This window comes from Oncorhynchus kisutch, linkage group LG17 (genome assembly GCF_002021735.2).
Source record: "Oncorhynchus kisutch isolate 150728-3 linkage group LG17, Okis_V2, whole genome shotgun sequence".
In the NCBI taxonomy this organism is placed as follows: Eukaryota; Metazoa; Chordata; class Actinopteri; order Salmoniformes; family Salmonidae; genus Oncorhynchus; species Oncorhynchus kisutch.
Window position 1 is genome coordinate 46,960,991 of NC_034190.2, and position 18,381 is coordinate 46,979,371.

Genomic DNA, 18,381 nt, shown 5'->3' on the forward strand with positions numbered 1-18,381 from the left:
GGGAACTCAGTGAGAAACGCTGTATATGGCCCAGGAGGCCTGTAAACAGTAGCTATAAAAAGTGATTGAGTAGGCTGCATAGATTTCATGACTAGAAGCTCAAAAGACGAAAATGTCATTTTTTTTTGTGTAAATTGAAATTTGCTATCGTAAATGTTAGCAACACCTCCGCCTTTGCGGGATGCACGGGGGATATGGTCACTAGTGTAGCCAGGAGGTGAGGCCTCATTTAAAACAGTAAATTCATCAGGCTTAAGCCATGTTTCAGTCAGGCCAATCACATCAAGATTATGATCAGTGATTAGTTCATTGACTATAATTGCCTTTGAAGTAAGGGATCTAACATTAAGTAGCCCTATTTTGAGATGTGAGGTATCATGATCTCTTTCAGTAATTACAGGAATGGAGGTGGTCTTTATCCTAGTGAGATTGCTAAGGCGAACACCGCCATGTTTAGTTTTGCCCAACCTAGGTCGAGGCACAGACACGGTCTCAATGGTGATAGCTGAGCTGACTACACTGACTGTGCTAATGGCAGACTCCACTATGCTGGCAGGCTGGCTAACAGCCTGCTGCCTGGCCTGCACCCTATTTCATTGTGGAGCTAGAGGAGTTAGAGCCCTGTCTATGTTGGTAGATAAGATGAGAGCACCCCTCCAGCTAGGATGGAGTCCGTCACTCCTCAGCAGGTCAGGCTTGGTCCTGTTTGTGGGTGAGTCCCAGAAAGAGGGCCAATTATCTACAAATTCTAACTTTTGGGAGGGGCAGAAAACAGTTTTCAACCAGCGATTGAGTTGTGAGACTCTGCTGTAGAGCTCATCACTCCCCCTAACTGGGAGGGGGCCAGAGACAATTACTCGATGCTGACACATCTTTCTAGCTGATATGCACGCAGAAGCTATGTTGCGCTTAGTGATTTCTGACTGTTTCATCCTAACATCGTTGGTGCCGACGTGGATAACAATATCTCTATACTCTCTACACTCGCCAGTTTTAGCTTTAGCCAGCACCATCTTCAGATTAGCCTTAACGTCGGTAGCCCTGCCCCCGGGTAAACAGTGTATGATCGCTGGATGATTCGCTTTAAGTCTAATACTGCGGGTAATGGAGTCGCCAATGACTAGAGTTTTCAATTTGTCAGAGCTAATGGTGGGAAGCTTCGGCGTCTCAGACCCCGTAACGGGAGGAGTAGAGACCAGAGAAGAATCGGCCTCTGACTCCGACCCGCTGCTTAATGGGGAAAACCGGTTGAAAGTTTCTGTCGGCTGAATGAGCGACACCGGTTGAGCGTTCCTACAGCATTTCCTTCCAGAAACCGTGAGAAAGTTGTCCGGCTGCGGGGACTGTGCCAGGGGATTTACACTACTATCTGTACTTACTGGTGCCACAGACGCTATTTCATCCTTTCCTACACTGAAATTACCCTTGCCTAACGATTGCGTCTGAAGCTGGGCTTGCAGCACAGCTATCCTCGCCGTAAGCCGAGTACAGCGGCTGCAATTAGAAGTCATCATGTTAATGTTACTACTTAGCTTCGGCTGTTGGAGGTCCTGACGAATCGTGTCCAGATAAAGCGTCCGGAGTGAAAAAGTTGAGGAAAAAATAAATAAATATATGAACGGTAATTAAAAAGTGAAAACCGTAAAGTTGTCAGGTAGCAAAACAGGTTAGCAACAAAACGCACAGCAACTCGAAAACAAGCCTGCAAGTTGTGACCGGAAATGACGTCAGACTCACCATTAACAACTACAACAACAATATTAATGAGAACAACAATACATTAAAGCAGTGGTAGTGGACCAGTGTCAACATGACTGAGAAGACACATGACATGATATGAAAGACAAAACAAAACAAGATGGGAAATATTATCGACATTACTTTTCACTTTTCACTGGCTGTCCCTCAGGTTGTGGCAGGAGGACACACATTTGGCTGCCAAAACTGCAGATCTAATAAATATTTGATTTGGGTTTTTTAGGTTAACGGTCAGAGCCCAGGTCTGACAGAACCTGGGAAGACGATCTAGGTGCTGCTGTACCCCCTCTTTAGTGGGAGACAGCAGCACCAGGTCATCTGCCTACACATCTGCCTACTGTTGTTTAGGGTGATACCAGGTGCTGACGATTCTTCTAATGTTTTTGCCAATTCATTAATGTAGATGTTAAATAGTGTTGGACTTATTGGGCAGCCCTGTTTCACTCCTCGTCCCTGAGAGAAGAAGTCTGTTTGCTTGTTGCCAATTTTAACCGCACATTTGTTTTTAGAGTACATTGATTTAATAAAATCATATGTTTTCCCTCCAATACCACTTTCTATTAGTTTACAAAAAAGACCATCATGCCAAATTAAATCAAATGCTTTCTTGAAATCTACAAAACACGAGTAGATTTAGCCTTTTTTTTGGTTTACTTGTTTATCAATTAGAGTGTGGAGGGTGTAAATGTGGTCTGTTGTACGATAATTTTTTTGAAATCCAATCTGGCTTCTGCTCAGGACGTTGTGTTCGTCAAGGAAATGATGTAGTCTGCTATTTATAATACTGCAGAGAATTTTCCCAAGTTGCTGTTAATGCAAATTCCTCTGTAATTCCTCCATTTTTATAGATTGGTGTGATCAATCCCTGGTTCCAAATATCAGGGAAATACCTGTTGAAGAGTTTGAGTATAGCCAATTTGAATTTGTGGTCTGTATATTTGATCATTTAATTTAAAATACCATCAGCACCACAGGCCTTTTTGGGTTGGAGTGTGCATAGTTTTTCCAATAATTCTTCTTCTGTAATTGGGGTATCCACAGGATTCTGATAGTCTTTGACTGCTGATTCAAGGATTTGTCATTTTTCTTGTATATCTTTTTGTTATGGGCTCTTTGTTATATTGCTGTAGAGGTTTGCAAAGTGATTTCTCCACATATGCCCATTTTGGATAGCCAATTCCTCATGATGAGGTTTGTTTAATTTATTCCAATTCTCCCAGAAGTGGTTTGATTCAATGGATTCCTCAATTCCATCCAGCTGATTTCTAATGTTCTGTTCCTCTGTTCTTAGGGTGTGTTTGTATTGGTTCAGTGTTTCCCCATATTGAAGGCCTATATTTTTGTTGTCTGGTTCTCTGTGTTTTTGATTAGATCTATTTCTCAATGACGCTCTCTCTCTCTCTCGCTCTCTCTATTGCTCTCTCTCTCGCTCTTTATCTATGTCTTTCGCTCGCTATCTATTTATCTCTCTTGCTCTCTCTCTTTCTCTGGTTCTCTCTCTCGCTCTCTCTATCGCTCTCTCTCTTTCTCTGGTTCTCTCTCTCGCTCTCTCTATCGCTCTCTCGCTATCTATATCTCTCGATCTCTCTATTGCGCTCTCTCACTCTTTATCTATCTCTCTCACTAGCTAGCTATCTATCTATCTCTCTTGCTCTCTCTCTCACTCGCTATCTATCTCTTGCTCTCTTGCTATCTATCGCTATTTCTATCGCTCGCTCTCTCTCGCTCTTTATCTATCTATCTCTCTCTTTCACTCTCTCTATCGCTCGCTCGCTCTCTCTATTGTCAAGGTGTCAGGTTTGGCTCACATTATCTGAGGGACTCTCCTTTCATTATCTGATGACTCACCTGTCCTCAGTGCAGTAATGTCACAACCAGTGGTTCAGACTGGCAGACAGACTTGTATGGAGCTGTTTCAATATCATCTGGTCACCGCATTCTTCTCACAGCAGGTATTACAATATTAGGGACTCACTGTGACTTCCACAGAAAGCAATAACACTGTGACCATTCATCTCTGTCTCCCCTGTCAGATCATCTTCATGGTGGGTCGGGGGTACCTGTCTCCAGACCTCAGTAAGCTTTATAAGAGCTGCCCCAAAGCCATGAAGAGGCTGGTGGCTGACTGCATCAAGAAAATCAAAGACGAGAGGCCTCTGTTTCCCCAGGTACACCTGAGTCTTGCTAATTGCTTTTCTTTTTACATTATCTCCATCTTTATTTAGTACATTTCTAAAATGGCCGAAGTGGGTTGATGGCACTGTACCAAATGCCTCCACGTTTTGCTAGGAGTGCTTTGAATCTTCCTCGCTTTCTCTCCCTCTCTTCCAGATCCTGTCGTCCATTGAGCTGCTCCAGCACTCCCTGCCTAAGATCAACCGCAGTGCCTCGGAACCCTCCCTGCACAGAGCCTCCCACACCGAGGACATCAACGTCTTCACATCAACCTATAGCAGGCTGCCTGTGTTCTAGAATTACAGCACCCAACATGCCCCTCCTACATGCTCCTGTTCCAAAACATACACACGTGTGCATGAGCGCGCACACACGCAGACACACGCACCCAGACACACGCACCCAGACACACGCACCCAGACACACGCTCACACACACACGCTCACACACACACACTCACACACAGACAGAATATCACCGGCAAAGAGGAAGAGGACTGACTGGGAGGAAAGGTGACAGTGAATGGGATCAATATGGGATTTCAGTCACTGACTGAGTTGTGCCAGTGATGGTTTTGGTGTAGAGAGCAGAGAAAGACTACCCATTGGTTTGGAGAAGATGATTGGCAGTGAAGGAAATTAATGCCCATTTCTAGGTTTAGTCAGAGGCCTACTTTTCCCCATGGCTAATATGGGTGCACCGGACAGAGTGGCAATGCAGTTAGTGAAATATGTGAAGGAAAGCACACCTACCTGGGGACAGTGAGGCAGCACCCTCTGTGGGTCGGGAATGCATCCGGTTTTCAGGGGAAATGGAAAGAGCGCCTGTGACACGACTTCTGCTTCCACTTTGTTTTGCTGGGCAGGTGGTCAAAATGGTTAGAGCGTTGCGCCAGTAAAAAAAAAGTTTGCCCGATTGAATCCCAGAGTTGAAATCCCTGTGTGCCATTGATGATAAATGTAATGTAACGCTTTTGGACGTTACCAAGGCGACACTCCATCTTAACTCGTCCTCCACATTTAGTGGATTGGTTCAACAGTGCAGAAGACAACCTCCCCCCGACAGTTAAAAAAAATCAAATGTAAAAATTCTCGTCAGGACCAGAAAGAAAGAAATGTTGCTCAGGTGTTTCTTTTACTCCTGCTATGTTAGGTTAGTGAGGTAGAGACATCGAAGGAACCGCATGCGAGAGAGCAGTAAAAAAAAGCTCTCTTATCTCTGTGCTGTGAAGCACACCTTTCTGTCTTGACTGACAGGGACTGACTGCCTTGGTTTATTATGAAGGATAGTTTCTCTAAGCTGACCTCCCCGAAGAGGAGATGAAGCCTAGACAAAGACCCTGCACAAACCTCACCTAGGATGATTCTTATAAAACAAAAAAACAGTGTGACGCAATCCGTTGTTTTGTTTTTTTTAGGATTATTTGATTGTAAATCGTCTTAAATCAGAGATACGAAATGATTATCAGTGTCTTCATCTTCATGCTTTTATTCTTTTTGTCTTGTCTGGAAAATTATAGTTAAAATTATAATTATTTTTTTTGTGCACATTTGAACTAAAGCGATGACTATTTCTCAGGTCCATGTGATTGGTTCATGGCTTTGCTGAGAGTTCTTATCAGTAGTTACCTACACATTTGAATCAGCCTTCTCTTTGGGTTAACCATCACCAGCTGGATATTAAGGCAGTTCTCTTTAATATGTAGAAAAATCTAATTAGCTTTTTTTGTCTGCCATGTCTCTTTCAGGAGGTTAAACATTTTATTGTAAACGTGGTGAGAATGTTTATTCCAGGTTATTTTAATAAAATTAAGTTAAACTAAATTGCAGAAGTGTTCAAAACCTTCCGTACTTTGTTGCTACTGACTGGCAAAAGTTGCTGACTAGTGGGGCCTCAGATGGTTAGCGGACACTGATTTTTGTCTGCTCTCAAGTGCTTGCTTTAATCTTGACGGTTCCAGATGTTGAGACACTCTGGTCTCCACCATTGAACTCCCTGCTGCCTCTCTCTGTGCACTGCCTCTCGGTAGGATCCCATACATGTGCAAGACTTTGTGGCTGGGTGCAATGTTTGCTGTTGCAGTAGCAGTGTGGTGCAATCACACCGTGGATCCAGTTGAGACACACCACTAGGAGATTCCACCATTGGGCAATGGCACTAGGTGCTCCATAGCTATTGGCAAGCCCACTGGAAAAACAGCCTACCTGAGAGAGAGAGAGAGAGAGAGAGAGAGGAGAAAGACACACTTGGTGGAGAGATGGGATTAAATGATACCCAATAGCTTTGTTGAGATGTGTTAACACTTTAGTTGAAGTGGCTGCTTCTGTGCTACACTGCCCTATAAACATCCACACACCTATGCAGTCATAGACTCTTGTGTTCTATAATGATGTCTCTGATGTTTGTATCCAGCCTGGCCTCAGTCAGCCCAGCCAGCATCTCAGTTGGTTATCAGACCTAACTGGGGGGATTTGATATGTAACGATTTCAGTGCCAGCAGAAATAGTATTTGAATTTGTATCTAGATATTGAATTTGAATAAAACATTTTTTATTTGTAATGCACATACTGATGATTGAATTCATACATTTTACTTGTATTTCATGATTTGAAACTTTATTGAATGAATATTGCAATTTATTGAACATTCAAATTCAATATTTATACATTCAGTTTCGATATGGTAAACATTGCATTCATTGTCTGCATCAAGTTTACGAACTATAATTTCAAGTTGATCAATCTTTCATATATTCAACTTCTCAGATGGATTCAGATTCGGCTGTCTATTGCTTTTGTATACAGTGCATTCGGAAAGTATTCAGACCCCTTGACTTTTTCCACATTTTGTTACATTACAGCCTTATTCTAAAATTGATTAAATTAAATGGTTTCCTCATAAATCTACACACAATACTCCATAATGACAAAACAAAAACAGGTTTTACGATTTTTTGCAAGTTTATTAAAAATAAAAACAGAAATACCTTATTTACATAAGTATTCAGACCATAGGAAGAGAGAAATTCAACATGCCACATTGGCTTCAGAACCCACCAGAAGCTTCCGTTTACCACGAGAGCATTTGATTCTATCTGTTCTCTATATTTCCTGGCTGGTTATGTACCAGGATGTTGTCTCTGGTTTGGAATCTGAATTTAGAGAAGCTGAATCTGAATGCATCTGAGAAGTTGAATACATACATTTTGATAAACTTGATAAACAGACAATGATTTCAATATTTACCGTATTGAAACTCAACATATAAATATTGAATCTGTATGTTCATTCAATTCAGTTTAAAATCATGAAAAGTTCAATTTATGAATTTAATGGTTACATTTGTGCATCACACATTATTGTACATCAAAAGTATTTAATTAAAATTCAATATCCAAATACACATTCGAAATTATGGAATTAAAATACAGTTTATGTTGGCACTGAAATCGCTCCATAGATTGTGACATGGGCATTAGCGTTAGGATCCGTGTACGGTTTGTTCAAATCGATATCCGAACTTAAACAACAAAGACGGATAATCATTTTGATTACGTGAATTCATTTTTCTATGTCGTCCACAAGATTGAATGAATGAACACACACGGTGTGGGCATAGTAAGGGCTGCCATAGGAAACGTGTTCTAGCGGTTTCAAAGTAAAAGCCGTGTGACTACAACGTTACTTACCTGACCATCGCTCCGGCTAGCTAGCTTTTTGCAATTAGTCATGTGATTTATTTTATCTTACTGAACCATTTGTCTCAAAAAAAGGGAAGGGAAAAATAGCCATGGCATCATCGAAAGTTGTGAATCGCAAGACCTTTATTGGCTGGCCTCTTTTGTTTTGCTATCTGTTTAAGTGTTCTGTTTCTGCTTTCTGACAGGCCACAGAGACTGCTGAAAATAAGACGAGCAATAGAATACAAAGAGCAAACTCTGATCTGGCCCTATGGTGACAAGAGCTCCACCAGGAGGCATGCTGTGATCATGTTTCTGCCTACTTTGCTTTTACACATGCAGCAGATTCAACCTCCTCACACAGGGGGTGATGTAGCAGATCCAGGGGGCTTTAAATCGGCTACATTATTCAATATCTACAAACACAAGTATACAGGTCATTCCTCTTGCACATACAACAAAGCCCGTGTGCAACCCATGTGCAGATATCCCTTTAAAAACACACACACATGCACACAGACACAGTACACAGAGCCATGCTGGAGGAGACACAGCATCTAATCTGCAGAGCACAGGTGTCCACCGAGACAGAATACAGCCGTGGGCATGGTGACAGTAACTCATGTCAAACCCAGTAGGGTGTATACCAAATACAGCTCAAGGATGAACCATATAAAGACTGGATTCAATCAAAACAAAAGCTGTCAATCAAAATGCATGTTCCCAGTGCCTGAACACAGAAACAGACAAGGCATTGGTTGGATATACAAAATCCTGTTTTTTTTGGCATCTACATTTAAATAAATATTCAAAAGATAGACACTTATAGTAGATACGTGTGTACTGCAGGTCTACTTCCTGTAATGCACATTATTAGTTCACGGGAAGCATTATAATATATGTCACTGAGCAGATGCTTTTATCCAAAACAACTTACATACCTATTTATTATGGGTGTTCCCTGGAATCAAACCCACGACCCTAGCATTACGAACGCCATGCTCGACCATCTGAACTACAAAGGACCCCTCTCTATTGTACCATTTCCCCCAATGATGTTTTGACTAAACTGAAGTATTTTAACCATGCCATATCTCATTGTAGATCAAATACACCATGTATAGCAATAATCATAAAGCCATTTTAGTCACCCTAACATAAGCTCTGGAACATTTCACCATGTGTCAGCAACAGTGGAATATCATGACATTGCATAACGTCATAAAGAAACAGAATGTGCAGTATATTCACCAGCAGATGGCAACATTGAAAAATACTTGTATGTACTTACTAGAGGATTTTTGTATTGCTTATACAGGTCATTATAAACAACACGGGATATATGTCCGTGGTAGTACATGTCAAATACTATGTTAGGCGAAAAGATGTATACACTGACATGTTTAGAGAGGGTCGTGTTGAGGAAATGGAAACTCGAGAGATGTTTTCACATTCATCTAACCCCTATAGAATGATTCAAAGACAAGGAGACTCGATATGCTGTACATAACAAACGATTTGAATTAGCTATATTTATTTTCATTCTACTTCCGTCTGTCTGTTTCTTTTTTAGTACTTTGATTGGATTATTTTATGATATAGAGCTACACAAATAAAGTTATTATTGTTATTATTACAAATGTGTAACATTAACAAAAATGTATTAGGATAACATGTTGTTTTCACATTATATTACACCCTTAGCCAGGCTTTATTCTATTTGTCAAATGCTCCAATGAATGCCCTGCAATTGAAAGTACTTCTCCTTTCAGCCCTTTAATTAAAAAGCACAGCAGAAGACTGAATAGCTGCAACAACAACGAGACGGTGAGAAGCTCTGTAATGAATCATTCACAATGTAGTACAGTTCAAAGACCCTTCCAAGAAACCAATCTTTCCCCTTACTGAATATCAAACAGAGGGTTCAGCGGAGCGGCAGAACGTGTCTTTGTCACGGAGGTCACTTCTGAAGTCAGACATTCGGTTTCCTTGAGAACCTGATGAAGAATAGCCTGGTCTCAGTGACCATTGTTGTTATGACGTACAAGCCACAGAGGAGTTGACGAAGCACAAACAGGTCTAGGACCAGGCTAGTTAAAGATCTATAAGGGTCTACACATTGTTACAGTCATCACAATTGGGATAATACTGTACTACTGTATATATCACAGTGAGCAGTCTTCTTTTCCTCATAGCTGTTAAACTGAGTCCCCCTCCACTTTAGTACAGGTCTCTCATGATCTCCTGCAGTAGGGGATGCAGACACACCTCCAGCTCCTGCTTCTTGAGCAGGTGGATGAGGCGGACGTGGTTGGCCACCAGCTGCCGCAGGTCGGTCATCTTCTGCAGTAGCTTGGCGAACAGCTGGGGGCAGTCTGGGTGGATGGTCTTCAACTGCAGCTCCAGGGCCTGCAGCACTGTCTCCTGGAGGTCCTCAATGGGCTTCACGTTCACCAGGCCTGGACGGTCTACAGTAGAGTACAACGTGGTCAAGGTTAGTCACCAGAGAGTGGGAGAGGGAAATAGAGGAAGGTTGGACAAACAGTATACAGCAAATGATCTGAAGTTATAATGATCTACCCGATGAGCAAAGACCAAGTCCAATTGAAAGGATACAGCACAAAAGAGGACCCCATTACTTTATATCTGGTCTCAAGCCCAATCAAGTCGTCTCTGAACAATAAAAAAGGCAATCTTGCAGATCCTGCATATAAATGCATACATGAAAACTGAAAAACAATCACCTCCACTGAGGATGATGACGGCGAAGAAGAGCGCCATATCACTATCGTCCAGCTCCAGCACGTTGAACTTTACCGCAAACTCAAACTTGGGCTCCATCATCTCACAGAAGGGCTTCCTCAGGCTCTTGAGGAACTCTCGGGTCATGAAGATCTGTCCATAGGCAAACAGTGTGCCGTCCTTGTTCATGAGCGGCGCCAGCATGGTCGTCATGACCTCGATGACCCCGTACTTCAGCAGGATCACCTGGTCGTTCATGTCCAGCTCTGTGAACCCAGGGATGCTCTTGGAGAACTCTGTGACCTCTTGTACGGCCTCGGCGGAGCGGATCTGGATGCGGCGGAAGACGGAGAGCTCCAGCTCCCCAGCAGGCTCCTCAGGGGGCAGGACGGACCTCTGGCGCTCCAGTACTGGGAGCTGTCTACAGTTTATAAAGTACTGACCCGCTGTCAGAGACTTCATGTCATGGATGACAAACGGCTGGAAGAAAAGAGATGCATCCCATAGGTAATTAACTATGTAAAGAAGCATTTCCATCCATTGTCATTCATTCTCTTGGGAGATAGTAGTGATTCTAGTATTAGGCACCTTGCTTGGTGCACAAGGGGCTAATCTAACTAGGAAATAAAAGGTCAATTAAAATCCTGACTTTTGTGTTTGTTTCCTTGAGATCCAAAATTCAATCTGTTTCTCTAAAATATAAATAACGGTCTATTAGTCATTTCCTCTTAGACAAACAAGTAACAACTGGGCCCTTACTGAGTTTCCGTGTGTCTTTCCAGAGAGGATGGCCTTGGCCTTGCTCTTGGTCAGGGGAAAGTGTCTGTGGTAGGACAAGCACAGCTGTCTGGACAGGGCTCTCAGGTCCGCTGACTCTGGGTTCCTGGGGTCCACATCGATAAACTCAGCCTGCAGCTTCTCTCTCTCCACCTGGGGCATCCGGCCGAAGCGGATGGCTGCATGGGGGCATCAGGGAGGTTTACAGTTAGTGCATTACATTCTAGCCTGGGCACCAGTCAGACGCTTTCTGTATTAAACAATGCTTGCCCAAACAAGACAATGACAAATAGGTTGGCTAAAGAAGGACTATACTTCATCCCACTGTGTAGAAAACTTTCCAAAGTCTAAAGGCCCTTTTCAGACAGACAACTGCTGTTGAAACAGTTCATATTGAATATGTGTAACACCCTTGACATTAAATAAGTGTTATCAAATAGGACAACTAACCCTGTCACCCCTTTGTGAGTGGGCGTTACTCAGATTGTGATTGTATAATAAATACGCTTGCAGAAGGGCTTATGCACTTTTACAATTAGTTCTCATGGTCTCCATTTGGAGCCCAGCCCATCTGTCTAAGCATTTTATGTCGTGGCCACATTATCTGTCTTAATTCATCAATGATTACCCTAAAAATATTTAACTGATCAAAAATGTGATGATTCCTCGACATTATATGGATGAGCTGAGACAAAGTTGCGTGCACATATTGTGTAACCGAGCAATGTCAACTGATGGTAAATCGAATCGAAGTTTACACAGATTAGCAGGTGCAGTGAAACGCTTGCGTTAACAGCTCTAACAGTGCAGTAGAATGTCTAGCAAATACACAAATTAAAAATCATGTTAAGAACAAGAAACATCAGAATGACATGACAACATCTCCTGAGAGCTTTGCTGTGTCTGCCAGCAGTTGTCCCATCACGGGTAATAAAAGAGTACAAAGGTCACTGTTATACAAACTAACATATAAATCACCAATAGCAAGCTGTCGCTGAGATTGTGGACTTTGCTGCATACCACTGACATACAAACAGGATGAAATTGCATTTTTATCAGATTTTTTCCCAACATAAGTAGACTATATTTAAAAGCACATCAAATGCAATGTTCACATCATGTGACCAGCTAGGGCAGACGGACAGGAATGTGCTTATGGTTGCTATCTATCTCTTCCAAATTTAGTGCAAGACAAGCAAAAGAAAATGTCTGAGCTTTAGGCAAAATGAATTGGAGCAGCCAAAAAACGTTACATAACGCTCAGCTTTGGCGTTATCATCTATGACAAATCATGACCCTTACAAACCTTTGTACTTTGTAGATTTTTATTTTTTTTACATAACAATGCTTACCATCGTGTGACATGCCCACAAGCAGACATTTCTGAAAGCGACAGTATTGGCACTTATTCCGGCTCTTTTTGTGAATCCGACAGTGCAGCTCACAGTGGTCATACACCAGTTTTAACCGCACGGTTCTGCGGAAGAATCCCTGAGAGAAAGGCAGAGAACATGTTGATTGTAGAATCCTACAGCAGCAGTTGGCTATAATTATTTTACAGGAAAAAATAGAACGAAATGTCAACAAAAACCATGAGCTTTAACCTACTCCAAGGACCAGGGTGCGTGTTTAAGTTTCAGGGTAAATCCTTACTAATATGGCCCCATGGAGGTCACAGAGCAAGACATTACTATACCTCCAAGCATTCACAAGCCAACAGAACCAAAGGGTGTAGGTCTCAGTCCTACCTTGCAGCCCTCACAGGCATGGACGCCATAGTGGAAGCCTGAAGCCGTGTCCCCACACACTCTACAGTCAATATTGAGCGGAGAGCTGGCGTCTGTGTAAGTAGGGGGATTGGAGTGAGGCCGGGGTCTGGACAGGCTGACAATGCTACAGTCGCTAGACTGAGAAGGCGATAAGGGCTTATCGTTTACTGAACCTAAACAATATACAGTGGGGCAAAAAAGTATTTAGTCAGCCACCAATTGTGCAAGTTCTCCCACTTAAAAAGATGAGAGAGGCCTGTAATTTTCATCATAGGTACTCTTCAACTATGACAGACAAAATGAGGAAAAGAATCCAGAAAATCACATTGTAGGATTTTTAGTGAATTTATTTGCAAATGATGGTGGAAAATAAGTATTTGGTCAATAACAAAAGTTTCTCAATACTTTGTTATATACCCTTTGTTGGCAATGACAGAGGTCAAACGTTTTCTGTAAGTCTTCACACGGTTTTCACACACTGTTGCTGGTATTTTATCCCATTCCTCCATGCAGATCTCCTCTAGAGCAGTGATGTTTTGGGGCTGTTGCTGGGCAACATGGACTTTCAACTCCCTCCAAAGATTTTCTATGGGCTTGAGATCTGGAGACTGGCTAGGAGGAGGTTTTCACTCAAAATCTCACGATACATGGCTCCATTCATTCTTTCCTTTACACGGATCAGTCGTCCTGGTCCCTTTGCAGAAAAACAGCCCCAAAGCATGATTCCCCAAACCATGCATGTTTCCACCCCCATGCTTCACAGTAGGTATGGTGTTCACTGCAACTCAGCATTCTTTGTCCTCCAAACACGATGAGTTGAGTTTTTACCAAAGAGTTATATTTTGGTTTCATCTGACCATATGACATTCTCCCAATCTTCTTCTGGATCATCCAAATGCTCTCTAGCAAACATACGGGCCTGGACATGTACTGGTTTAAGCAGGGGGTCACGTCTGGCACTGCAGAATTTGAGTCCCTAGCGGCATAGTGTGTTACTGATGGTAGGCTTTGTTACTTTGGTCCCAGCTTTCTGCATGTCATTCACTAGGTCCCCCCGTGTGGTTCTGGGATTTTTTCTCACCGTTCTTGTGATCATTTTGACCCCACGGGGTGAGATCTTGCGTGGAGCCCCAGATCGAGGGAGATTATCAGTGGTCTTGTATGTCTTCCATTTCCTAATAATTGCTCCCACAGTTGGTTTCTTCAAACCAAGCTGCTTACCTACTGCAGATTCAGTCTTCCCAGCCTGGTGCAGGTCTACAATTTTGTTTCTGGTGTCCTTTGACAGCTCTTTGGTCTTGGCCATAGTGGAGTTTGGAGTGTGACTGTTTGAGGGTGTGGACAGGTGTCTTTTATACTGATAACAAGTTCAAACAGGTGCCATTAATACAGGTAACGAGGGGAGGACAGAGGAGCCTCTTAAAGAAGAAGTTACAGGTCTGTGAGAGCCAGAAATCTTGCTTGTTGTAGGTGACCAAATACTTATTTTCCACCATAATTTGCAAATAAATTCATAAAAAATCCTACAATGTGATTTTCTGGATTTTGTTTCATAATTTTGTCTGTCATAGTTGAAGTGTACCTATGATGAAAATTACAGGCCTCTCTCGTCTTTTTAAGTGGGAGAACTTGCACAATTGGTGGCTGACTAAATACTTTTTTGCCCCACTGTACATAACATCGAAGGCAAAAGGAAAGAGTGTCATTCAAAATGTGTGGCAATTGCTTTAACACAAGATTCAATTGATGTGAATAGATAATTAAGTTATTACACTTTTAGTTGTAGGAAATGACAGATTTATTGACAATACCTTACAGTAGACTTACGTTGATACACGCTGTATGTGTAGTTGTATGAGTGGCTTCTGTCTGGGCTGTGGTTGATTGAGTGGTTTCTGTCTGGGCTGTGGTTACATGAGAGGCTTCTGTCTGGGCTGTGGTTAAATGATTGGCTTCTGTCTGGGCTGTGGTTAAATGAGTGGCTTCTGTCTGGGCTGTGGTTGCATGAGTGGCTTCTGTCTGAGCTGTGGTGATGGGAACTGTTGTGGCTGTACTCTAGAGAAGGGAGGTAAGGGTAGTCCAGCGTCGACAGGGTCTCCATGTCAAAACTATTCATCTTGTTGTCCATCTCTGCCAAGTCCAACGTGCCCAGCCCAAAACTCAGCAAGGACCACGCTGCTCTCCGTGTCCACCATCTCTGGATAAGAAGACACTAGACAGCAGTATTAAAAGAAAAAAGTCATCCAACAGTATAACCATCTCCATTCACTGTACATAGAGCTATCAAGGAGATAACAGAAAAGGAAAACCATTAATTACCTCCGCCGTTGTAACTGTACTCTAACTTTAGCCTGTTAAGACTAAGAAACATAACTGGACTAATTCTACATTCACGCTGATATGGATCTGGTTATGGACTGTACATTAGATTCGGGGCGAACACTGGAATGCAATTTAAGAATGGTTTCATTGAGCTTGCAGTAGTGCTTAACAGATAGTGACAACTTATTCGTCCGCCCCCCTGGTAGGAACTCTCAGCCCCACTGTCAGTGAACTCACACTTCTGTATGATTTCAGCGGGACAGTAAGAATATCTTAGACGCTAGTAAAATGTCTCCTCTTATAGAACACACAGACAGATCTTTAGATGCATTAGTAGAGACAGGTCAATATATAGCCATGCTCACTTCAACTCAATAAAGACAGGTCTAACTACTCTCTCTATCTCTCTCTCTGCAGAAATCGAGATATGATTCAATAAAACATCTCTGATTGTAGGATGATAAATTCCCTTTCTGTTATATGTAGCTATTGTCTTTCAAAAGTCACGAGAGAACTTTAATGGGTGGCATTGGCCATAAATCAAGAGGCAATGCATCATTTGATAATACATTTGTGGGAAGAGGGCCAGGCTTTCAGTGTGATGCATCAAATGCTCATTCTACTAGGTTTGTTTTCTAATAGACATCCATTCCCAGTACAAGACCTAATTACAACCTCTAACAGGCTCAAATAGGTCTTGCACATGCTCAAACCTGTGCTGTGTGCAATATAAAATGTGTGTGTTATTGGTTTTACTATCCTTGTGGGGACCAACAGTGAGGACATTTCGCCACAAGGAAAAAGGATATTTTAGGCTTAGGGGTTAGGTTTAGGGTAACAATTAAGGTTAGGGTTAGAATTAGGGTTAGGGGTTAGGTTTAGGAGTAAGGGTTAGGGAAAATAGGATTTTGAATGGGAATCATTTGTTTGGTCCCCACAAGGATAGTATAACAAACGTGTGTGTGTGTGTGTGTGTGTGTGCATGTGTGCATCATAATGATGATAAATGGGAAACTCAATCATCAAGTTTGCGGACGACACAACAGTGGTAGGCTTGATTACCAACAATGACGAGATAGCCTACAGGGAGGAGGTGAGGGCCCACGGAGTGTGGTGTCAGGAAAATAACCTCACACTCAATGTCAACAAAACTAAGGAGATGATTGTGGACTTCAGGAAACAGCAGAGGGAACACCCCCCTATCCACATCGATGGAACAGTAGTGGAGAGGGTAGTAAAGTTTTAAGTTCCTCGACGTACACATCACAGACAAACTGAATTGGTCCACCCACACAGACAGCATCGTGAAGAAGGCGCAACAGCGCCTCTTCAACCTCAGGAGGCTGAAGAAATTTGTCTTGTCACCAAAAGCTCTCACTAACTTCTACAGATGCACAATCGAGAGCATCCTGTCGGGCTGTATCACCGCCTGGTACGGCAACTGCTCCGCCTACAACCGTAAGGCTCTCCAGAGGGTAGTGAGGTCTGCACAACGCATCACCGAGGGCAAACTACCTGCCCTCCAGGACACCTACACCACCCGATGTCACAGGAAGGCCATAAAGATCATCAAGGACAACAACCACACGAGCCACTGCCTGTTCACGCCACTATCATCCAGAAGGCGAGGTCAGTACAGGTGCATCAAAGCTGGGACCGAGAGACTGAAAAACAGATTCTATCTCAAGGCCATCAGACTGTTAAACAGCCACCACTAACATTGAGTGGCTGCTGCCAATATACTGAGTCAACTCCAGCCACTTTAATAATGGGAATTGATGTAAAATATATCACTAGCCACTTTAAACAATGCTACTTAATATAATGTTTACATACCCTACATTATTTATCTCATATGTATACGTATATACTGTACTCTATATCATCTACTGCATCTTTATGTAATACATGTATCACTAGCCACTTTAAACTATGCCACTTTGTTTACATACTCATCTCATATGTATATACTGTACTCGATACCATCTACTGCATCTTGCCTATGCCGCTCTGTACCATCACTCATTCATATATCTTTATGTACATATTCTTTATCCCTTTACACTTGTGTGTATAAGGTAGTAGTTTTGGAATTGTTAGCTAGATTACTCGTTGGTTATTACTGCATTGTCGGAACTAGAAGCACAAGCATTTCGCTACACTCGCATTAACATCTGCTAACCATGTGTATGTGACAAATAAAAATGGATTTGAAATGACCTACACATACCTAAACAGAAGACTGACAATGTCCTGTGGAATAGTCTTGTTACCAAAGTGGAATGATTTTAATAGTTAGTGTGTTAGAAGTTGGTAAACTAGGAAACACCTGCATTTTGGTGATCATATAGAGGTCTCGATTATACAATAATATAAAAATAGTAACATAAATTGAAATAAATGACATCTTTGTCAAACTGTCAAAAGTTGACAGTAGCCTTTTTCCAGTTTGAATTACTGACAAAGTTAACATTTAAATTTACAACGGAAATATTTATTATAATTCAACAATGTTTTTTTTATGCCAATGCAAATAGGTCTAGATAAATTGTCAAATGAAATAAATTAAAGCCTTTGATCGATCTAAGACCAGTATCAGTTTAAGCAAAGCATTGTCAGACATCAGTTTCACTTGTTCACCTTTATCCTGAGCCAGGCAGTCTACATTCTCACGTATCAGAATAATTCAAGGCTGATATAGCCTAGCCTACCTGTCCTGGTCTTCTACGCAAAAATAGCCTTATAACGCTTCACCGCGCACTTGTAGAGCTTCATTCACACATTCCACCATCTTTCTTCCATTTTCTTGATCCCGTTGTAGCTGAATTATAGGCCAGGGCACTGCAGGTTGCATGTGGGTCATATGGCCAGTGTCTGAATGACAGAAGTTTCCCTCACCCAGTTACAGCCTGCATACTTCCCTTCCCCCATCAATTTGCGGGATGGACTTTGGAATCATTACTTCACGGAACACTGGAGACAAACCTGTTGCTCAAAGAGTGATTATCTGATTTGATAGGTAGGCTGTAAGTGTACAATGATGTAGGCTACTGTAGACTCCTTTATGAGAGTGTTTGATTCTCATAAGGTGTGAAGCACTGTATTCAGAACAGCAGTACACATAAATCCATAGGCCAACAGGGGTCCATTTTGACATA

At 42.1% G+C, this 18,381-nt stretch overlaps 2 protein-coding genes across 6 annotated transcripts in view; one reads left to right on the forward strand and one right to left on the reverse strand.

The window, feature by feature from the left end:
- raf1a (Raf-1 proto-oncogene, serine/threonine kinase a) overlaps positions 1-8,341 on the forward strand; it is a 46,259-nt gene extending 37,918 nt beyond the window's left edge. For 2 of the 4 annotated variants that reach the window (XM_020505955.2, XM_020505956.2), the window contains exons 17-18: positions 3,792-3,926; positions 4,090-5,384. In XM_020505955.2, the coding sequence (XP_020361544.1) occupies positions 3,792-3,926; positions 4,090-4,230 (276 nt within the window). In that variant the 3' untranslated portion in view covers positions 4,231-5,384. Of the gene's footprint in view, positions 1-3,791; positions 3,927-4,089 lie in introns of those variants that run through there. The other 2 variants (XM_020505954.2, XM_020505957.2) reach the window with 2 other exon arrangements.
- Positions 8,342-9,130: 789 nt separating this feature from the next.
- On the reverse strand, positions 9,131-18,119 carry LOC109907766 (peroxisome proliferator-activated receptor gamma). Of its 2 annotated transcripts, none has more exons than XM_020505958.2 (7): positions 17,935-18,119; positions 14,729-15,113; positions 12,881-13,074; positions 12,485-12,623; positions 11,115-11,311; positions 10,358-10,835; positions 9,131-10,081 (listed from the first exon to the last, which is right to left on the reverse strand). In XM_020505958.2, exons 2-7 carry the CDS (start codon positions 15,027-15,029, stop codon positions 9,834-9,836), a joined length of 1,557 nt encoding a protein of 518 aa, XP_020361547.1. In that variant the 5' UTR covers positions 15,030-15,113; positions 17,935-18,119; the 3' UTR covers positions 9,131-9,833. The 2 variants fall into 2 exon arrangements, with proteins under 2 accessions (XP_020361547.1, XP_031649808.1); XM_031793948.1 differs by having other exon boundaries at positions 12,881-12,972; positions 17,935-18,099.
- Between the last annotated feature and the right edge of the window lie 262 nt (positions 18,120-18,381).

Excerpts from the sequence above, each read along its gene's own strand:
- LOC109907766 (XM_020505958.2), bottom strand. The coding sequence starts at position 15,029 with ATGGACAACAAGATGAATAGTTTTGACATGGAGACCCTGTCGACGCTG. Across the intron at positions 10,836-11,114 it reads GAAAGACACACGGAAACTCA|CCGTTTGTCATCCATGACAT; the intron begins GTAAGGGCCCAG and ends CTTTTCTTCCAG. Across the intron at positions 10,082-10,357 it reads CGTCATCATCCTCAGTGGAG|ACCGTCCAGGCCTGGTGAAC; the intron begins GTGATTGTTTTT and ends ACTCTACTGTAG.